General features: G+C 31.9%; 2 protein-coding genes across 7 annotated transcripts in view; both read right to left on the bottom strand.

Annotated features, from left to right (window-relative positions):
- Window positions 1-2,973: 2,973 nt before the first annotated feature.
- Window positions 2,974-13,786, bottom strand: LOC143045956 (heat shock 70 kDa protein 12A-like). Of its 5 annotated transcripts, none has more exons than XM_076218816.1 (11): window positions 13,627-13,784; window positions 11,770-11,870; window positions 11,202-11,252; window positions 10,357-10,432; window positions 9,628-9,707; window positions 8,466-8,541; window positions 7,281-7,392; window positions 6,683-6,968; window positions 6,136-6,354; window positions 4,736-4,889; window positions 2,974-4,068 (listed from the first exon to the last, which is right to left on the bottom strand). In XM_076218816.1, exons 2-11 carry the CDS (start codon window positions 11,863-11,865, stop codon window positions 3,044-3,046), a joined length of 2,175 nt encoding a protein of 724 aa, XP_076074931.1. In that variant the 5' UTR covers window positions 11,866-11,870; window positions 13,627-13,784; the 3' UTR covers window positions 2,974-3,043. The 5 variants fall into 5 exon arrangements, 4 of the variants coding, with proteins under 4 accessions (XP_076074931.1, XP_076074932.1, XP_076074933.1 ...); XM_076218817.1 differs by lacking the exon at window positions 13,627-13,784 and adding an exon at window positions 12,827-13,141; XM_076218818.1 differs by lacking the exon at window positions 13,627-13,784 and adding an exon at window positions 12,231-12,313.
- A 4,741-nt stretch (window positions 13,787-18,527) lies between these two features.
- Window positions 18,528-23,702, bottom strand: part of LOC143045958 (broad substrate specificity ATP-binding cassette transporter ABCG2-like) — a 52,379-nt gene continuing 47,204 nt past the window's right edge. For both annotated transcript variants that reach the window (XM_076218820.1, XM_076218821.1), the window contains 2 exons: window positions 23,465-23,520; window positions 18,528-22,316 (listed from right to left, as the gene is read on the bottom strand). In XM_076218820.1, the coding sequence (XP_076074935.1) occupies window positions 22,163-22,316; window positions 23,465-23,520 (210 nt within the window). In that variant the 3' untranslated portion in view covers window positions 18,528-22,162. The remainder of the gene's footprint in view (window positions 22,317-23,464; window positions 23,521-23,702) is intronic.

The raw sequence follows: 23,702 nt of genomic DNA, 5'->3' as shown, positions 1-23,702 counted from the left end.
AGGACTTTTTTCATATCAAAATTGAATCCGGGTTCTTCAATATTACATTTCAAGTGTCTTTGTATGAAAACCAAAAAAAAAAAAAACCAATTATGTTTTTTAATCTTTCCAATCAAATCATCACCATATCCCAATGATACCTAGACTTTTACAAGATTGTTAAAAGAATATTTTTTTCATATATAAACATTATAACTAGTTCGGTCCTACATTTTCGTGCAATAACAACAACTTGACTTTTTTCTATATTCGATGAAGGATGTGATTAATTTCAACGTGTCATTTTTAAATATGTGTACTGATTGATACTTTTTTCTAGGGAAACATGATTGATTCATTAGCTTTGAAGTAGCTTTTATTAACTGCGAACACTTTGAGATGGTATACTTCATGTCTTTTGTGGAAGAGTTACGCGCTCACATTCTATATTCGCCTGTCTAAAGTCAGGAGCCAGTAATACAGTGGTTATTTTTGGTTTCTGTCATATTTCACCGTGTAGAACGCCACTTGCGGGGTGTCGGCTATGTTTGACATGGGGTGGCAATTTTGAAGCGACGAAAAAGTAACAAGGTAAGTTCAAGCATCAAAATTTCTTATTTCTATAACTCTCAGTACCATATAATGTATTGCACGGAAGGAACCGCAACATAATCTATTTCCTGAAAGCAGAAGCAGTCGTTTTCGGTGCTCAGTTTTCTCAAACACCTCGCCCTAGTTTTCCGTGTTGCAGATTTTGAGGCTTTATATGCAAATTTCGGTATAAAAAACTACTTTACACAGCTACCCTCCGTATCATTTATATAGAATTGTATTCCTCTCATTGACTTATACGAGATACCAGTTTCTTAGTTAAAATTAATTGATTTTTAAAACTGTTATTCATCAAAATATAAAGTGTCGCTCGGGGTGTCAGATTTTGCGTCGCAAGGGGTAGAGGCTTGTCATAAAAAAAGAATACATTTTCTTATAAATCGATCTCTATCTAATACTTTTTAATTCAAACACACCTACACAAATATGAACATAAATGTAACAGAAATTCAACCTAGAAAAACACAGGTTACATCAAATTCTTCAAATTTTATTCAATACTGGTTCGTTTAGAGATATGTATATAGTCAGAGTAGACCTTTAAAGTAGATATGATATGATAGATGTGTAACAGAAAACGGATAGTGCTAGCTGAGCGATTACGAACGAAATAACTGTCTTGAATCATTTTTTTCTTGTAAACCTGTTCCGTTGTATATTTGTGTACAAGTCGTTGTTTTCTCATTGACAATTGTAGTATCATCGTCTTCAGGATTACTTGAAGTTGTGTTGTCATTCGCTGAAAAAGATGCCGGTGAGTGTTTCATTGGAGAGAGTGTTCTAATTCTTTTAGGACTAATGGATTTTTGCGGTGTGCACGAGTACTTTTTAGATAAATCTGACACCCCGAGCGACACTTTATATTTTGATGAATAACAGTTTTATAAATCAATTAATTTTAACTATTAAAGAAACTGGTATTTGGTATAAGTCAATGAGAGGAATACAATTCTATATAAATGATACGGAGGGTAGCTGTGTAAAGTAGTTTTTATACCGAAATTTGCATATAAAGCCTCAAAATCTGCAACACGGAAAACAAGGGCGAGGTGTTTGAGAAAACTGAGAACTGAAAACGACTGCTTCTGCTTTCAGGAAATAGATTATGTTGCGGTTCCTTCCGTGCAATACATTATAAAGTACTGAGAGTTCTAGAAATAAGAAATTTTGATGCTTGAACTTACCTTGTTACTTTTTCGTCGCTTCGAAATTGCCACCCCATGTCAAACATAACCGACACCCCGCATGTGGCGTTCTACACGGTGTATTTGTTAATCGTTTATGGTTTGATCATATATCGAGCCGTTTTTGTTTTGTTTGTTTCTTCATTTAGAAATAAGAAGATGTGGTACGAATGCCAATGAGACAACTCTACATCAAATTCACACTGTTTAAAAAAGTAGACAAGTATAGGTCAAAGTACTACCTTCAACAAAAATCCTTGTCTCACACCGAACAGCAGGTTTTCTTTTAAATTTTGTAATGTTTGTGCCTTTTATATCCGACTTTCGGTATGCGTTTTACTCATTATTGAAGGCTGTTTGGTGTCCCATAGTTTCTGAACATCCACGTCATTAAGACTTAAGTGGAAAGTTATCTCGTTCCAATCTCTTGCAATTTGCAGCCACGGTTAATTAAGTATATAAACCAAAGTTAATATAGCTTCCAATTGTTATTGACATTAGGATTTACTTTAGTTTCTGTGCAATGCTTTGTTGACTCTGAATTGTTTTAATTTTTACTGCGTGACTTTATAGTGTCGTCTGTCTTTGTTAACCTTCAGATTTTTCTTCCCATTTTGAATCTCATGTAGATATAGGAAAATGGGGTGTGAGTGCCAATGAGACAACCCTCCATCCAAATAACAATTTATAAAAAAAAGTAAACCATTATAGGTCAATGTACGGCCTTCAACATGTAGCCTTGGTTCACACCGAACAACAAGCTATAAAGGGCCCCAAAATTACTAGTGTAAAACCATTCAAACGGGAAAACCAACGGTATAATCTATATAAAAAAACGAGAAATGCCCTTTTTCACTTTTTTGGAAAATGCACTTGTACACATTTAACTATTGGTTCATTTTAACAGAAGATCATTTATAGAAGACATATGTATAGCAACGATTTTTTTTAAATACTATTACTCCCATTTATGAATAAAAGAAGTATGAAATTAATGAATAATTTTATTGGATAATACACTGGTTAAAATTTCAGTCCATAACAATAGTTTTAGGAAAAGTCCTCCCAGATTGTAGAATACATTTTGAAACATTAATATACGGTCTCAATGCATAACAGAGAATAACAAATTGGTTATTTATAGTATTATTACGAGACAATTATACACATTGAATAAAATGAGCTGATTTATTTCATACATACACACATGGAATGTATTGTCATCTTTACATTGCAACAAAGTCATATTTTTAAAGTTTCTGAGATTCTCATTCTAAGAATCTACATATTCCAGCAAAACATCTCCCAGTCGTATAATCTCTCGCTACAGCTTTAAACTCTGTTCCATCACAGGACATACCGACTTTAAGCGTGGTATCGTCATTTATGTTTGACATTTTTATACGTATTGTTCCTATTTTTCTGCAGTGAGCATCAGAAACAACTTTCGGTGGTACATTGCTGTCTGATGCATATACCTCAATTATCACCTTCTCTTGTCCAGAACTGACAGGAACATCATACTCAGCAATGACGTCATTTACCTTAATTGGGTCTAATTTCTTAATAAAAGCAAGGAACTCTGGTTCAGTATCTGTTTGTTCCGCAAGAGATCCATTAAACGACTCGACAAGGTCAAGTTCAGAATTGATTGCAATTCCGTAGTGATATCGTGCTAATCTTCTTGCAATGGGTGTATTCATGTGACCCATTATAACAGCCCCTTTTATTACAGTTGTTTCAGGGTCAGGTGGATATATTATTTTTAGATCAGAAAACATATCTTTTAGGGTTTTCTGTAATAAGGTGCACGACGAGTACCCACCAACCATTATAAGACTAGACACATCTTCGGTTTCCTTCTTGCTTAGCAAATCTTTTATATTTTTACAAAGTGTATCGATACATTCTTTGAATATGGCGTTTACCATTTTCTTTTCAATTTGCAATCTGCCTTTCACCATTTTAACGGCATCTTTATTTTTGTCATAAACAAGGTCGGCATTCAATTTCTTTGCCTCATCAAGCAATGAATCAGGAACTTCGACATAAAAACGTTCATCAAAGTCATAATTTTTCTTCTCTTCTTCTACTGCACGTATCATTTGTAAATAATCGTCTCCATGTTCTTTCATGAAGTTTTGGACTACAGCATTGCCAAAAAAATCATAGATTACGATCCATATTTTATGATTGATCATATTACCTCCCCAAGGACCACCGGAGGCGTTGTATATTTCTTTAAGTTGTCCAGAGTCTAAAACTTCATTAGCAGTTATATCCACTGCTCCACCTAAATAATATATCAAATAAGTCATTTATTTTATTTTAAATTGCACTTCTTTATGTTTCATGCTATCTAATTTTAAATTCATTTCCTATAAAGAGATGTTCATAACCTCTATCGACAAAGAAAAATTGTAGAATTGTTCATGTCTCATTAACAAGTTATTGGCCTGAACATGCATTTGATTCTTGTAAATTCAACAGTCATCAATCAATCAAATCAGGCACTCTATAGCGTGTAATGAGATCTTAGTAAAAACAGTAAATTGTCCAAATTAAAGTCCAAACAAGGTAGCTCAGAAACAGGTGTTATGTTATCTTAATAAAAAATACTTTAAAATAGTAATAATTTTACCAATTCCAAATATTTTGACGAAAATAACAGCTCAGTTTTAATAAGATTAACCTCGAGTTTTTCAACTCAATGAAAGGAGCATTTATAATCTATCTTTTTTTAGAAAGTTTTAAGTATTAAAACAACTGAATCATAGAAATACAAATTCAAATTAAAAATGTATCACATAAAAATGTGTCAGTACTTTGGAATGAATTAAAACAATTTCCAACAACCCTTTCACTTTTATAAATATGCTTTGTTTTGGGAGTCATTTTTCTCTCCAACAGACCATTTGAGAAGTTTGGTACGCGTTTGTGACAGCATGTGATAGTCATACCTCCTAGATCAACAATGAGAAATCTTGATCCCGTTGCAAACACATGCGTTCCCTTGGTTCCCTTCAATTTCTTGTCTGTTTCTAAACATTTACAACAAATTGCAGCAGCTTCTGGTTCTAATACTAGTGTAATGCTCTTTCTATCAATGCCACTCTGAAAAAATATACATATTCGCATTTTCACCTTATGGAATCCACACTGATATACGTTTGTTAGGATATGACCAAAATGTCTGCTCCTAATGATAAACGAATATTTCAGCAATGAACCGATGTGATGGTTCAATTCTTTACCTCGGTTCAGGTATGTAAGTTTGATCCAAACAAATGAATATCTGACCAGATTCAATACAGTGATCTAACATGATGTAAAGATTTTGTGATCTATTCTAGAATGTGAAATGTTAACCAAGTGTGGATTCGCATAGAAGGTGATGCATGTATATCATATTTTTGTATGCCGGCATGTGATATATATATATACAGCATGATACGCTTACACTACCTACACAACCTTTCACCCTTGACTTGAATATTCTTAATGGATTTATTGTGATCTGAACACCGGTTTATCGAAGTTGCCTGGAATTTACCTGGACACGAAACATACTGGATCTATCCAATTGTCTTATAACTATTTAGTATGTGAATTCCATTTAGTGATTTTACCTTGATTAACCAGTGATAAATTTCTTTGCTTACTTAAGATATATAAAGACAATACTTTGATATGTCTGTGTCTATTATTTGTTATACATCAAGTTAATTTCAAAAATCTGCAAGCCAGCAAGAAAGGAAAACCATGCAAACATTTTTTTTTAAATATTTATAAACTAAACATGCTATATTGTTTAACGCCATTTCAAAGTAAAATCGGTTTTGTTTAAGAACTTCACATTCGTTAAAAATGTAAGTAATGCCATAACCAAGTCAGAAATATGACAGTTGTTATTCATTCGTTTGATGTGTTTGAGCTGTGTACATTATTCCATTTGGTTAGGAACTTTCCGTTTTGAATATCTTCGGAGTCCAGTGTTTTTTGGTTTTTTTTACTTTTCATTTTGAACCAAATAAGGATTTAGGACAAATAACGTAACTTCAAGTAACCCATTACAAATGCAAATTTCCAATTTTCAACCGATTTATGAAATATCTTTGCTGTTGATTTTTTTGTGTTTTTTATTTTACCTAAATACATTAAAAATGCGTTGAATCGTTACCAAATATTCCCTTTCACGATAGATGACCCCAAATAAAAGAAAGAAAAAGACAAAAATGCAGAAAAACGCACATGATGTTCTATGCACTTGCCTGTAAAATAGAATGTATAAAAATATGGCATACATTTTAGAATAAACAACATAAGTTTGAGGATGGAAGTTTGAATGTTTTGTTCATACCTCTTCTGCTGCTTCGAGCATAAATTGTCTGGCTGATTCATTCCACATTGCCGGGCAGGTCAATACCCATCGGATATCGTAGTCTTTTAATGAACTATCTTTGTCAAAGATTTTCTCCACTACCATATTATATATGTACTCGATACATAGTGCAAACACATAATCTGCTTTCATAGACTTTCCACCCAAATCTTTAAACTTCAACAGCTTCGACAAACTCTGAAAGGACATAGCCATATCTCAATTTTACATACTGATGAGCAAACAAAACCGCTAACATAAGGCTTGGTTTTGTATGACCTACTAGGTTTTAAATAATACATAACAGACAATGAAACAATTCCATGACCTGAGTGTTTCTGTTGTTTCGTTGTTTTCGTCTTATAGTTGATGTGTTTCCTTCGGTTTTATTTTGTAACCCGGATTTGTTTATGTCTCAATCGACTTTCGAACAGCGGAATACTACTGTTGACTATTAATCATTCAAATTAATAATGAAAACATAATTTCAAACTTTCAAACTATAAGAAATGCAAGTCAATATTACCTTATTATTATAAAGCTGCATTTTGAAATTTCGAAATAGATACCAATCGTTCGCTCCATCTGGGTCCTCTTGTTGTAACTGTGTTAATTTCTCTTCTGCTTTTGATCCGAAGGAATCAAACTGACCTTCCTGATTGAGCAGTAGAATAGTTGGTTCTTTATGACTTTCATCAATTGTCACAACATGTATATCCAAAGGATCTTTTTTGTACTCAGATTTAAATGAAAAGGCACAGCATGTATAACTAGATCCAAAATCGATAGCGGCAACAACTTGAAAATTCTTCCTAAGTATATGAAAAATGATGATAACAAATTATCATACATAAATGAAAAACATTAAATTCTAATTAATCCTTTTTCTAATCATGATTAAAATGTACCAAGATATTATCATTTTGCATGATAAAAATGAACGGTGTGATAAAAGTAAAATAAAAAAAATACTAAACTCCGAGGAAAGTCCCTAATCAAAAGGCAAAAATCAAATGATAAGAATATATATAAGCTGAATACATGCATTCGAAGCAGTAAATGCGAAAAAGAAATACTGATAGTCGCAAGACACTTTAGATATTTTCAATTTTACAAATGTGTACCTCTTGCTGTCAATCATTAGCCTTCTGAATTGTGCTGTAACTTGTTCTTGTGACATTATAGTCTTGACAACTCCTTTCAACGACGTAAACCTTCTTTCGAAATTAGTTTCCTCTGAAAAAATACTTTCTTTTTACTGAAAATGACTTGTTAACATCAAGTTGAAACAAAGATAACCAAAATGATGCACACTTGTATTTGGACTACTCGACAGTTCAAATGAGCAATGAGTTAACCGTTACCATAACACCAAAAAATGCATCATAATATTTAGAACTAATGTAAAATATTAAGCAATATTTATAACACTATAGCAGCACTTACCAAAGCAGTTACAAAGATAAAGTAGAAAGAAAATGCATAACGGAAGGAAAATACTTTCTGCAATTTATGAAAACAAATGCCTGAAAAATAAATTTATCAAAGAAACAAGTAATAAAACAAATATCATGCTCACTTTTCTAGCAGCATAACAAATTATATAATATATGACAGCTTAACAAAAAGTCACGACATTTTGCTGTTTCAACATCAAATGCCATTCTACTTACCTACAACTCTGGCTAAACAGAAGCTTAGCAGTTTTGGAATTTGATGAGCAAAGTGGTACATGGAAAACTAAATAAATAAACTATATGATTAACCTTTGGGTTTCGAAAGCAAAGAGGCGTGTAGAATATTAATGAAATATACTGTCCCTGAACTTAAAGAATGGCACAGAATATATGTAAATAAAATACTTCTAAAGAATTGCATTATTTGGCTTTTTCAACTTTAACCTTTTGATTAACAAGAGGGTGCAAAGAAACCCTTACATCAATTACAAGGCTCAGCATAATACTTTTAAGTTATCTGTTAACATTTGAATAAGGAAGAGCTGCAGGGAAAACAAAATAAAAAGTACAATATAGTATAATAGTTAACTTCAGATCAGTGAAAGCATGATTCATTTAAGTATTTTATTATTACATCTTTCTTCGATCTTTTTGAAAGTATTGTGTGTTAATTTTTTGATAGAAACATAGGCAACAATATATTATTGTTGGGCAAGAGTATATTTTACTTATACTGCATTTGTTCACTTTGCTTGAAGTCTTGCATATTTGAAGGAAAGATAGGGTAAAACATGCATATTACGTTATTCTAGCAACTACTCCTATACTTTTGTAAAAAGTTAAATAAAATACCTTGAGTAACAACCTCCTTATTCCCTTCTTCATCTTGTACAGAATCTGTTTCGTCCTCTTCTTCTTTTTCTTCCTCCTTCGATGAATAAAATTCATTTCAAGTTCAAATAGTATCTATACTATATAGTTAGCGATATACAACTATTTCGTTTCCTAATATGTTACGTATATTTTTTTGTTAAGTAATTATTTTTAATACCTACACATCAAAGTTTCAAAAGGTAATATTTCATCCATCCGTCCGTCAGTTCATGTGCATGACTGTTTGACAGTACATGTAGAATCATATTCAAAACAGTGTAGCTGTGGCCATTGATTGACGACCTTAGAGTATCCCATTGACTGGGACAGATTAGGTGAACGTGTGTCAGTAACGACAACTGCTCACTACTTACTTTTTATAGAATTTAAACTGTGGGGTCACCAAAGGTTCTTAACGCCTTTAATATTAAAATAATTCGAAAAATTAATTAGGAATAACTTTATGTTTTGATTTATATTATAAATATAAATCAAAACATCATGTTCTCCCTGATTAATTTTTCTAATTTCTTAATTTAGGTGTTGAGAACCTTTTGTGACCCCACAGTTTAAGTGTCTTTAACAAGTACATAGTGAGCAACGGCCGTTACAGACAAACGTTCACATAATCTACCCCAGTCAATGGGATAATTTAAGGTCGTCAATCAATGGCCACAGCTACACTGTTTTGAATATGATTCTATGTCCACGTCACCTTGGTGTCGTAATTTAAAATCAAATTAATAGATGGGGGCTTCATGTCACAATAAGCTTGGAATAGGTTAATAATTAGAAAAATCTGAAATATGGGACTGGTCGTCGACTAACACAGACTTCTAGACGTCAGATACCCTAGCAGTCAGAGGAAACTTTGACTAAAAAATGTTAAAGTGTAACTACTGAGCCTCCGCATTGGGTTTTCGATTATGTAATTACTTGGCTATTTTTATAGTGATTATTTAATTACAAGACAAACTATTTAATGTTTTTTGGATTTTTTGATAAACTTGGATTGTATTTTTGATTATTTGATTATCTTAAATTAATGATTATGTGATTATACTAGCAAACCATTTGTGATTAAGTGATTACTTTGATACCCCCATGGGGAGGGGGGGCATACTACTGTTTAGAAACTTACATCTGACAGATCATCTCTAGCTCCTGATTTGATATCTTCAATGACAGCTATCCACTGGTCAGCTTCTTCTTCATTTTCGGCTTTTAAATTAATATAATATATTCAAAGTTGAGTATAGTTTAATATACAGTAAAATATGTTTTTGAATGTATAGGCTATAAAGGAGTAGGATCATTAAGATCATATTCAAATTATTTATACTTGACATTGTGTTTTCTCACTTTTTAATATCTTTTTTTGTTGCATATTCTTTAAATATCAATTTTTATAAATTGAGGAATTGATTTATTGTGTGTCTCACATCCATTTTCCATCAGTCCATACATTTTTAAGAAAATATTTATCAAATAAGATATTTCTGTGAAGTTGTAGAAAGGGACAAACAATGGACAATTTGGACTGGTAGTGGAAAAGTTCAATTCAGGTAGCGTCAGAAAATTAGCTTTGCCAAAAAAAAAAAAAAAAAAAAACACCTACAGGTTCCCAAAAAGCGTTTACGCAATACATCGTTCGTATGCAGTGACTGCTGTATAGAGTGTGTCACTCTTCTTACGCGAGGCATCAGACCCAACGCAACCTTTTAAATCTAATGCTGTTTTCGTATTTATACATCAAGCACAGGTAAGTAACCAAATGTCTTTTCCCAATAAATCCATTAGTATAACAACAAATGATAAGTATTCACACTATAACCATATTAAGTAGATGAATTGAATAAAGGTAACTTACCTCTAAAACTGAACTTCTGACCTTCATTTGAAATCACCTTAAAACGTTTGTCATCTTTCCTTTCTATTTCTGCAAACTTCACACAGAAACAATTTTACTTATTATGATATTAACAATATCTTTAACTTAAGATGGTATTTCATTAGGATTAAACCAAATTTCAAAGATTTACTTGATACAATATCAACTAACAGATTCTACTTATCCTGTACAAATTGGTGAACATTATATATGTATATGATAATAAAAATGACAAATGAAATCATTTCATTTCATTTCCCACCAATAAACGTCTACTGTTTCTAAGAAATTCAAATGTACATTTTGAAGTCGAACTGTGAATAAATATAATGCGGTGTACATATTCGTTATGTGTCTCTTTAGTGCGGAACCGCAAAGATACATTTAATGCAATCTGTGATATACTACTGATCAATCTGTGATATACTACTGATCAATCTGTGATATACTACTGATCAAATTGATTTTTTTATGCATTAAAGTGAGCAGATTGGTCATATTTTGACTTCGTTAACTCAACGTCTTCGTTAGGGATTATCTGAAATGGTAACAGCTTACGAATACTTACAAAGACCGTAAAATTGCTATTCTTTTAAACTTCAATACCAAAGCAACAAGAAGACGAAGATGGAAAAAATGAAAGGGGGTGTTAATTACCTTGCATTGACTACCCATGAGGGACTTGAACGATCGGCTCAGCAACTAGTCCGTAAATTAGAATGTTCATGAAAATACAGAGATTACCATATATAGAGAAATACCAAACCAAAGATGACTAACATTTTTGTAATACCTATTAAGAAATCAGCTTCCAAGGTACTTACTGATAATTTTATCTGTCCCCTCGGTGGTTCTGTTAGGTCATCCGGTTCTGTCTAAATATATAAAGGGTAACTTTGTGAGAAAGCGGACCATAGGTTGAATATAACATATCTTCACACTTATGTTTGAAATATTTTCTAAGCGAAAATTATTTAACTTTAAATGTTCAAGACTATTGCTTTTATATATATCTAATTTTAACTTCTGTCAATCTACCAAACTATGATGTAACTAGACAAAAGGTCAAATTTGCCTTTTGTATTACCTATTGACATAAAGCTTTTGGCGAATACTTCAACATCGACACTGCCTTGGAATAATAAGAAAAATCAACTTACTCGATCAGAATGTCTTATAACAAGTTATACCGTGTTTAACAATACCATTGATACTTCACGGTCAGCGTGAGTGGTTTTATTTTTTCCCACTTGTTTCCTCGATAGATTGAACGACGTGGTATTGCCCATGTTTGATGCACATTTTAAGCTTTAAGACCATGAGATTCATTGGATTACGTCGTTAGTATATATTTTTTACTTCAAATAATAAGTTATAGAGATTTCTCTTTACCTCGTAGTACTTTAGACAGCCGTCATTAGTGAGGATCACCCATCTGTGTTGGTATCCACGGAATAGCGACGTCCATTTCTTCAAAGTTCCGTTCATCTTACCTATGTATAAATTCAAGTAAAATCATAAAAATACTGAACTCCGAGGAAAATTCAAAACGGAAAGTCCCTAATCAAATGGCTAAATCAAATGATAAAACATATCAAATGAATGGACAACAACTGTCATATTCCTGACTTGGCATGCTTAAAATAAAAGTGAAGAAATATCAAATGTGCCTTAAATGAATATTTTTACATGACTTGTTTTCTAAACAGCTTTAAATGCAACGGAACCTAAAAATCACAAAACGATCAAATGCTCAAAAAAGGAATGTTGAGTATAAATTAGTATCGTAAACAATAAGAAATTAGAATTCAAATAAAACAGTGTAGCATTTCTATTTTGATTTTTATACTCGCAGTGGTCGCTCGTGTGCTATTTAACATACAGTTAAACGGTTCATTCAACAGAAAAACGAATAAATTGACTCTAAAACAGTAGTAACAAAGATACCAAACTGCAAGGTTTATCATATATATATATACCTGACAAAAGCAGGTGCTCGACTTGATGAACCAACAGAACGATTGGAAAACAACTATCATATTCCTAATTAATACAGGCATTTCCCCGAGGAAATTGTAGGTTAAACCTGGTTTTATAGCTATCGTAACCTCCCACTTGTATGATAGTTTATATCTTATCAAATGCTAAATTTCATAAAAATGTCCAACGGGTTTTATTTATTTTAATGTATACAACAGTCAAATGTATGTGTAATATTCAAACACTTCGAAAGTACTGAAATCAATCTGATAAGAATAAACCCGAATTCGGTTATCCCTGTAAATTTCATATACAAAACGTAAATTTTAGTATCTGCTATATCTATTCTTTATTCTCATAACCACTGTACAATATGTAATGATTAAAGATTTTTAGAAATAATAATTTAAATTGAAGTTTAAAGAAGAAAAAAAAAAAAAAACTTCCGCATTCGATCGCCAAAACGTACCTTTTACATTTATGAAATGGTTATTTTCAACCCAGGACTGTTTACAACCCAGGACTGTTTAAAGAGTAAGCATAGTTCAATAAACACGCACACATCGTCTTCATACATGTATACATGTTTACAACCTATAAGCATAGCTGGTCAACAATGCATATCGTTTAGATTAATAACTTGTCAAAAAGATATATATAACAGGTAAAACTACAAGAAATGGACTTTTTGTCCATAACAGGGTCAACGAATTATGTAGTTTCGCCAAACATAAACATGATAAAAGTTTGAGTGTTGAGGGTTAATTTGAAAATTAGGATAGATTTTTAGGTTTATTCTAACAGGGAAACCAGGGAAATCCGAAAAACACTTTTGTTTTTTTGGCCTTACGATTTATTGACCATCTATATATGCACTACACTGCCCACATCATGCACATATGATTTTGACTTCACAAGGGAAACATCTACCGAATTAACTAACAAAACATATGATTCTTTCATCATATAAGATTTTTAATAGAGGGTAAACGAGTGAGCAAGTAAAGTTGGACTGTAATAAGGCTTATTATTGACAACTGTAAATAGTTAGAGAATAAAATCTGACGAAAGGGGATTGGAACCCAACTCTTGGTCCATGAATGCATCACGATTGTAGCTTTTTCATATATAAATTATAATTACGAAATGTTATTTGACATAATTATATTAGGTTAACCTATCGATTGTTAGAATATAGTCAACAATTCAATTGTAAAGTAAATCCCTACCTGGTACAGATAGACTAAGTTATAGATAAAACTCGCTTACCTTCATAGAGCCGCGCCTTTGACTAAAAACATCAACATTACAATAAACTTAGCTGCAGTTTTCTAATATATACACATGGAGGAATACTTTGCTTATTGATTGCAAGGCGGCTGATATTCTTTAAGTCTGCTTCTTCAATACACCTAGCTATGATTAGATAATTATTGATTCAGTGTGTAGTGAACACTACAAGTAAATTATCCAAGGTCAAAATCTGAGTGTATTGACATTAACAATTTCTATGCTTACCGTTGTGGAACGTATCTATGTTAAGTACCAATAGCTCTAATTCACATTTTTTTTATACATCAATCTTGATTTGGAGTTTCAGTACATTGTAGTGCAACATTTTATAACAATATATGAATAAGAGGCGATTCATATATGTTTCTGACGTCCAGTGGCAAACATCTTATTCTTCATATTCTGGTCGAGAAGAAATTAACAAATAAGTTATAGCTTTCTAAAAAACTTGCCAACTCATAGCTGATTAAAAATTAAAATTGTTATCAGCATTGCAGTTTCATATATTTTCAAATATAAACTTTGACGGCTTATGATTTTTTTTTTTAGATTTGCAGATCTCTTTCCAATTTTACGGGTAAGGGGAAAAGGGGGGAGGTGTAGCTGGTACAATAACTAGTCTAGGACGTACGCCACAGACTTTTCCTTATCTCTTGTGTTTATGTTTTTTTAATTTCGGTAAATATTTGGTACTATTTAGAAGAATATCGGGTCTATTTTCCATAAGACAACTTTCTTTTGTTTGTTACAGTAGAAATGTATGACATTTTCCACTTGTGTCTGTCTCATTCAGTCGTTTATTCTGTAATACATTGTAACATGATGGTATTGATAATATCTTCATAATGTTTTACAATATTTTTACACAATATTAATAAGTTTAAATATTTATGAATTTATGATTAATATTAATATTAAAACAACATTTCCGTGACATTTAATTTAACATTTGAATGTTATGTTGAAGGAAACAATGATATTTGAATGAATCGGTGGATATCCTGCTACAGCTTACATTTGGAATATATATATATGTCATTATATATGACTATAATTTGTATGATAATAGAGATTCATTTGTAATGATAATATCCATTAAACTCTGATTTCAAGATTGTATTTTTTGCAAGTCCGTTCATCGTTCGTCTCAACTGGACGTTGACCTGTATTTGTCTTTTAGTTTTATGTGTCGTTCGGTTGATGTCTCATTGACGTATACCTCACTTTCCCTTTTATTCACAATGGTTTATCAAAGAAGAAAATCCCGGTTTTTTTATTTAAACAAAAGTAAAATTAGTATGTTTCTTTGAAAAAACAATCATAGTCTTTATATTTACAAACTTTGTTTTCTTAATTTTTAAACGAGATGACCCAGCTGATGTTCTTATCCGTTACCGTGTTTGGGTCTAAAACATAAAGGGGTGAATTGGTAGTAGCTTTCAGTGTATCTTTTGAAAATGGTTACTTGGAAATTATTTCCAAAAGTTGTTAATAATTGCACGCTACATTTTGTATTTTTAAGGGAGCTACCATTTGATTATTATGGGGGGGGGGGGGGGGGGGGGGGGGGGGGGGCTAGGATGAAATTTGAAAAAAATAGGCAGGACAGGAGTTTTGAGTAAAAAAAAAGACAGGATGAGACACTTCGCAAAAAAAAAAAAGGCAGGATGACAATTTAGGTAAAAAAAGTCAGGATAAACTAATAAAAAAAAAAGGCAGGACCGATTAGAGTGAAAAATAAAAAGGTAGGACAGAGATTACAACTAAAAAAAAAATGCAGGACAAAATTTTTCATCCTAGCCCCCCCATAAAAATCAAATGGTAGCTCCCTAAAGTCAAAACAGAATTTCTTTTTTACCGTTAATATTATTCACTTGCAAGATTTATAACCTTGTTATACGTCGAGGTAACTCCATTTCAATTCCTCGTTTAAACATCTATGTGTTGCCTCCAAATGTGGATTGAATCGAGTTTTAATCTGGTACGAGTTGTCATCAAGAGTGGTTCAAGTTGTCTTAAGATTAGTCTGAATTCTCTTGGTCTTGTGGTTCGATTTGTCTTAAGATTGATATGATTTGTTTTGGTCTGGTGGTTGGAGTTGTCTTAAGATTGATATGATTTGTTTTGGTCTGGTGGTTGGAGTTGTCTTAAGATTGGTCTGATTTGTTTTGGTCTGGTGGTTGGAGTTGTCTTTTAAAGATTGATATGATTTGTTTTGGTATGGTGGTTGGAGTTGTCTTAAGATTGGTCTGATTTGTTTTGGTCTGGTGGTTCGAGTTGTCTTAAGATTGGTATGATTTGTCTTGGTCTGGTGATTCGAGTCTTAGTGGTCTGATTCGTCTTGGTCTGGTGGTTCGAGTCTTAAGATTGGCTTGATTTGATTAGGTCTGGTTGTTCGACATGTCTTTATATTGACATGATTTGTCTTGGTCTGGTGGTTTGAGTCTTAAGATTGGTATAATTCGGTATAATTCGTCTTGGTCTTGTGGTTCGAGTTGTCGTAAGATTGGTCTGGTGGTTGGAGTTGTCTTGAGATTGGTTTGTTGGTTCGAGTTGTACAAAGATTGGTTTAATATGTCTTTGTCTAGTGGTCGGAGTTGTCTTAAATTTGTCTGGGGGTTTGAGTAGTTTAAAGATTGGTCTGATTTATTTTGGTCTGTTGGTTCGAGTTTTCTTGAGATTGGTCTTATTTGTCTTAGTCTGGTGGTTCAAGTTTTCTTGAGATTGGTCTTATTTGTCTTAGTCTGGTGGTACGAGTTGTCTTAAGATTGGTTGATTTTTCTTGGTCTGGTAGTTCGAGTTGTCTTAATATTGGTTTGGTGGTTAATGCTGTCATAAGATTGGCTGATTTGTCTTGGTCTGGTAGTTGGAATTGTTTTAATATTGGTTTGGTGGTTCAAGTTGTCATAAGATTGGCTGATTTGTCTTGGTCTGGTAGTTGGAATTGTCTTAATATTGGTTTGGTGGTTCATGTTGTCATAAGATTGGCTGATTTGTCTTGGTCTGGTAGTTGGAATTGTCTTAATATTGGTTTGGTGGTTCAAGTTGTCATAAGATTGGCTGATTTGTCTTGGTCTGGTAGTTGGAATTGTTTTAATATTGGTTTGGTGGTTCAAGTTGTCATAAGATTGGTCTGATTTTTCTTGGTCTGGTAGTTGGAATTGTCTTATTATTGGTTTGGTGGTTCATGTTGTCATAAGATTGGTCTGATTTGTCTTGGTCTGGTAGTTGGAATTGTTTTAATATTGGTTTGGTGGTTCATGTTGTCATAAGATTGGTCTGATTTGTCTTGGTCTGGTAGTTCGAGTTGTCTTAATATTGGTTTGGTGGTTCATGTTGTCATAAGATTGGCTGATTTGTCTTGGTCTGGTAGTTGGAATTGTTTTAATATTGGTTTGGTGGTTCATGTTGTCATAAGATTGGCTGATTTGTCTTGGTCTGGTAGTTGGAGTTGTTTTAATATTGGTTTGGTGGTTCATGTTGTCATAAGATTGGCTGATTTGTCTTGGTCTGGTAGTTGGAGTTGTTTTAATATTGGTTTGGTGGTTCATGTTGTCATAAGATTGGCTGATTTGTCTTGGTCTGGTAGTTGGAATTGTTTTAATATTGGTTTGGTGGTTCAAGTTGTCATAAGATTGGTCTGATTTTTCTTGGTCTGGTAGTTGGAATTGTCTTATTATTGGTTTGGTGGTTCATGTTGTCATAAGATTGGTCTGATTTGTCTTGGTCTGGTAGTTGGAATTGTTTTAATATTGGTTTGGTGGTTCATGTTGTCATAAGATTGGTCTGATTTGTCTTGGTCTGGTAGTTCGAGTTGTCTTAATATTGGTTTGGTGGTTCATGTTGTCATAAGATTGGCTGATTTGTCTTGGTCTGGTAGTTGGAATTGTTTTAATATTGGTTTGGTGGTTCATGTTGTCATAAGATTGGCTGATTTGTCTTGGTCTGGTAGTTGGAGTTGTTTTAATATTGGTTTGGTGGTTCATGTTGTCATAAGATTGGCTGATTTGTCTTGGTCTGGTAGTTGGAGTTGTTTTAATATTGGTTTGGTGGTTCATGTTGTCATAAGATTGGCTGATTTGTCTTGGTCTGGTAGTTGGAATTGTTTTAATATTGGTTTGGTGGTTCATGTTGTCTTAAGATTGGCTGATTTGTCTTGGTCTGGTAGTTGGAATTGTTTTAATATTGGTTTGGTGGTTCATGTTGTCATAAGATTGGCTGATTTGTTATGGTCTGGTAGTTGGAGTTGTTTTAATATTGGTTTGGTGGTTCATGTTGTCTTAAGATTGGTTGATTTTTCTTGGTCTGGTAGTTGGAATTGTTTTAATATTGGTTTGGTGGTTCATGTTGTCATAAGATTGGCTGATTTGTCTTGGTCTGGTAGTTGGAGTTGTTTTAATATTGGTTTGGTGGTTCAAGTTGTCATAAGATTGGCTGATTTGTCTTGGTCTGGTAGTTGGAGTTGTTTTAATATTGGTTTGGTGGTTCATGTTGTCATAAGATTGGTCGAATTTGTCTTTGTCCATTGGTTGGGGTTGCCAAAAGATTCGTGTATTTTGTCTTGGTTTGCAAGTTCGAGTTGTCTTAATATTGATCTGATTTGTCATGGTCTGGAGGTTGGAGTTGTCAATCGATCAGTCTAATTTGTCTTGTTGTTTTGGTCTGAGTTGTCATGCATTCATAGATAAGCACCTACTTACATGGAAGCTGTCAAACAGTTAATTTTAAGTGGTCTTTGTAAATTTACCTTTAATGTAGAGGTCTATGAATGCTTTTAACATGAAATCATTATAATGGCTAACACATGACATTAGCTATGATCTAGAATTCTGTATATGTAAGGTTCTTGAGTCATGTCATTAATTAATAAGAAAGCATGTGTATATCAATTTTAATCAACGAAATAACTGTAAAAATCTAAATACAACGTAAGTTTGGTGGTATGAACTGGGTACCAAAGACAAAACCAGTACAATATTTATATGGACTATTCTAAAAGATATATAATTAGTAAATAGAACAGATATGAATCATACATATGAATCATATCATGTAAAATTACATTTGGGTCCTCTTAAATCTGGCTGCATGTTATTCACTATAACCTTTATCAAGTGAAATAATATAAAAAATAATAATCAGTTGAAAACTAAGAACAAAGACAAAGAAACAACATATTCAATAGACAAAGTTTTAAATTAAAAAAAATTGCAGCAATGAGTCGTCTCATATACATTTTACTAATGTAAATAAACCATTCAAAAGTTGTTTTCTTTTTCGTTGTTCTTAATCATGAAATAAGAGAAAATAAATCAATTAGAAAAATTTGCAACACTACAGAATATAACAAGTTGATTTTTTTTAAAGTAGCATGATTTGTTTAAATAGGACAGCGATCAATGTTAAAATGAACCATTGTGATAGTATTTCCTTATATTTCATATTTGAATACAATGTACTAAACTTTCCTCACAAGCTAATTATGTGAAAAAACAATATGAAACAAGATAAAACTTGTCATGGGACTTTTCACCATCATTTAATTTGGCACTGATATTAAGTAGACTGTTGACACATAAAAGGTTCTGCATAAAATTCAGAAAAAGACAATCTGATGAAGAGCAACTTTGCTTATCAGTTCAGTCACTGGACCATGAACTAGTGGACAGGACCTGAAAATGGTTGACAAACTGAAATGTACATACAGTAATGTAACTTTATAGAAAATGGTGTATTGTATAAATAGCTATAGTTACTATCATTCAAACTTCACCAAAAAATTGAAAGTAATTCAGTCATTAAACCATGACCTAGAGGACAGGGCAGGGTGTCAAAATAGTTGTCAAACTCATATATGTACTGATATTTATGCAACTTTATAGAAAATATCATTGATATATCACAAGTAGTTCCTATGCAATTGAGTTGAGAAGAAAACTTAACATTGAAAATTGCTAGTTAGTTCAAAGTCACTGGAATATGACTGAGTGGGCAGGGTCTCAAAATAGTTGTCAAATTGATAACTAACAATAGTAATACAATTTTGTATTAAACATCAATGATCTATCACAAGTACTTTCTATCAAACTAACTTAAGCAGAAAGCTTAACAATTGTTCATTTGCATTTCCATTGCAATCACTTTTTCTCACTTTCACCCAACTTTTCTTGTTACAGGAGACAAAAATGAATAAAAATAAAGACATTTATGTATCAAAAAACATGAATAAAAATCACACCTAAATAATTATACAAATTGGTCATAAAACTGGAAATCAGTAAATTATAGAAAATGAAATGCTAACCTCTGAACACAACAATGATTGGCAAGAATACTGATTTTGATTGTCATATTTCTGATTTAATTGACTGATTGTTTCAAATTGCCACTGTAATGCTGCAGTTTGTACATTGGTAAATGTTTAGTTATTTTTCACAATCGTTTAAGTCTTACACAAGTTCTATTGTGCATTTTCTATATATAATCTACAGCTTAAATAAACTATCCTGGTAATTGATATAGAATACATGTACTTGGGTAAATGATTAATTGAAAGTAAGATACATTCAGACATTTATACAGTTACAATTACTAGGTTCCATTTTAACAGAGATAAATTAAAGAAACTTTGAGAGTAGACTCACATAACTTATGGTCCCACATTGTCACTGGACAAACACTAAGAGTTATAAGTTCAAAGACTTCTACAAAAGTCAACTGATCATAATTTCTTGTGAATATGCCATACTTCAAGTAGTACAACTGGCCAAAGTTTAAGGGGCATAACTCCTAGAAAAAAGTTGAATCATAATTTCCTGTCAATATGCACATTTACATAGTATGTGCTAATTAACCAAAAAGTTTCATGAAATTCTTTGATACAAGTGATAATAACAGCGTGGACGGGGCAAAACAGTTATACCCTACATTTTTTTTTACTGTGGGATATAATAAATATATGGCTTTATCAACATTTAATATATTTCATAGCTGCGCTAAAGCTTTCTACCTTCTACTTTCATGTAGTGTCAAATCGTCAAACCAAATTTCACTATGGTAGTTTAGTAGAAAGAAAGGTTTCCAATGTAGAAGATTGTGTGGCTCAGAAAGGACAATTGTAAACATAACAAACATAACAAAAATCATTGTTTCATTGGATAGAATCTTAAAAACTGGTTCTTTAAGGTTGAATATAAGAACTTATGAGGTATGTATTTGTTAACTCTATTACCTTAATATATTTTATAATTTTAACTATATTTATTAATGTATCACTATGGCAAGATTAATAATATTTACTGGCCTACATTTATCATATGAATATATATCTATAGAAATATCATGAATTACTAATATGTGCATGATCTAGAATTGGTCTTTTGGATTGATCCTATGCATTTAAATTTCAAGCTAACTAATGTATATATATATTTTTAAAAATTCTTAGAATAATCCGTAACTTTTGACCAGTCATGCTTCTCTTCTTCAGCTGTCCTCTACTGTTAGGTAGTTGAATAACAATTATTTTATTAGTAACTGAGCTCAACTTTTGTAAAGAAAAAAAAACTATAACTGCATATCAATAGGATGAATCTGGCCCTTCATTTGATTTGAAAATAAGTAAACTATTGTCAATTCACCTTTTTAGGTTAGAACTTTTTGACTTTTAACTTTGACTTCCACAATGCTTATGAATACCATCGGCTGTAATATGTATTTTACAAATTGATGAATTTGGTTGAATGATACAAACTATAATAAGCAAACATATAAACAGACTGCTCAAGGTTGCAGCTCACACAATTAAGTCACAATTATTACAGATTTTACAATTTACCTCAAAATTTTAAGGGCTTTCATTTCCCAGCCATATACTATTAAACAAATTTGAGTAAAAAGCTGATTTATGGCTTCAAAAATAATGTCTAAAAACATACAGTGAAGGTGCTGGGTGGATGGTATTCACTTTTTAATAAGCTAAGCTGGACAGGTCAATTTTTAGCTAAAGAGGCCAATAAAGTTTACAAGTTATCCACCCATTAAAGCATGATAGCTCTTCCTACTTCAATTAACTAATTCAAGAACTAGACATTTTTCAAATTTAAACTTAAGTTAGAATTAAAGATAATTTTCCAGTATATGTACTTGTCATTAGGTCAAGTTAAAAATAAAACTTTATATGTTTTACCTAACTACAACACATGTAAAAACCAATAATCAATAATTACATATATACATTATTATTATGTATTATCTATACATGATTTTTTCATTTATTTGTGTAAAAACTGAAAACAAAGATGTTCAACATTTCTTAAAACACAAATCAAATCAAGTTATTCTTTTTTTCCCAGCTAACTAGCCAAAAATAAAAAAAATCTCAAAATAAGCGTAAGTTCCTTGATAGCTAAACCCCAACACTTATAAAGGGTCACAACTCTGTTTCCACAAAGAAACACATATGGATTTGGTCCTTGCACTAATCTGTCATGTTTTCTCTACTATAAGATCTTTATCTTAATTTCTTCATTCTTCTCAGCTGGATGTATGTACCGGTCATGGAGATCACTGACATGGCCCCTAGTGCAACAATATTCTGCCAGAAATCCCAGCTTGTTTGATAAGGAATGTTCTGATCAATTAGGTAATCATTACCAGTCCCTGAGCTACAAACACAAATATAATCAATTGAATGGATAACAAACAAGTTACAAATCTTAAAGAGAATAAAAGACTAATTATAAAAGTTTTGGCATTAATGTTTTTAACTTACCATCAACAATTAATGGACAAAGATAAAATGAACATAGTTAATCCTTTTGGTAAATCTTTATCTGGCTGAGGGAGCTACTTGTTTTATTTGTTAATATAGCCAAAATACTCTTTTAAATAGCCTTTAATGCTAGAATCTCACAAATTTTCCTAATAATTTCTTTTTTTTTTTTAATAATAATTTCACTTTAAAGACATTACAGTCAAAACTGTGTCATCAAGGCTATACTAAAATTCGGGTTTTTTTTGGTTTTTTTGGTGTTTTTTTTAATGAAAAGCCATTGTATTGATACTATAAAATGTGATAATGACAAGAATTTTTTTCTTTGGTGGATTTACAGGGCCAAAAAAGCCACACATTCTGTATATGTGTTTATCCACAGTATGGAGCATTTTGTTAGTTGCAGCATATCATATTTGTTTCTCATTTATTATTTGGTATATATAAATCAGGCTGTTAGTTTTCTTGCTTTATATATTTTATATTTGTCATTTTTTTTTATAGCCTACTATGTGGTATGGATTTTATGGTGACCATTTGCTGCTTACTTCTATATCAATTAGTCTTTGGTGGAGAGGAGTCATATAGGAAATCGTATTGGAAATCATAACAAATTTTCTTATTTATATATATAATTTGTACCTTGTCATTTCATATCTATAGAAATATACATGAAAGCTTTCCAAACAGAAAATATAATAAATGATGAAGCATGTACATAAATTTTTTTTAAATAGGCTGCTACTAAAAAAAAAAGCACATTATGTTTTTGGGTCTTTTATTGTTTTTTTTTGTCTTTTATTCATAAGGATATACAAATTAATACCAGGGTATATGAAAAAGGTTAATTACTGTAAAAACCCTGAGCCAGCTTCAATAAGTAAATGCATAACTAGCTTTTTCAGGTGACTAAACATTTCGTCTCTGATTACAATATATTGCTTGATAAAGGTCTTTAGGACTGAAGCATCTAGTCAAGTTTTTTCTTTACTATAGTTGTTTACACCTATAACCTAGCTACTTCTTTATTTTGTATCTTACCATGTTGCTGTGCCATTGGAAAAGGTCATGTCTTTCAACTCATTTATATCCAATGCCTATAATACATACACATTTATCAAATACCGGTAGGAAGTTAAAATTCTCTTAACAAAATAAATCACAAAAATCTTATATATCAAGTTCCTATTCACAAACAGATCTTAAAATTATTTTTGTCTAAGAATGAGTCAAGGGCTTTTATTTTAAATTTGTGGATACATTATTATTTGTTGGATAC

Source organism: Mytilus galloprovincialis, chromosome 9, assembly GCF_965363235.1.
Source record: "Mytilus galloprovincialis chromosome 9, xbMytGall1.hap1.1, whole genome shotgun sequence".
Classification (NCBI taxonomy): Eukaryota; Metazoa; Mollusca; class Bivalvia; order Mytilida; family Mytilidae; genus Mytilus; species Mytilus galloprovincialis.
Note: the sequence above shows the minus strand (reverse complement) of the source record. Positions and strands in the feature narration are given on the sequence as shown.

Coding starts and splice junctions, on each gene's coding strand:
- LOC143045956 (XM_076218816.1), bottom strand. CDS start 11,865: ATGAACGGAACTTTGAAGAAATGGACGTCGCTATTCCGTGGATACCAA. Junction 6,969..7,280: donor CTAATGATTGACAGCAAGAG/GTACACATTTGT, acceptor TCATATACTTAG/GAAGAATTTTCAAGTTGTTG. Junction 4,890..6,135: donor TGCTCGAAGCAGCAGAAGAG/GTATGAACAAAA, acceptor ATATTTTTTCAG/AGTGGCATTGATAGAAAGAG.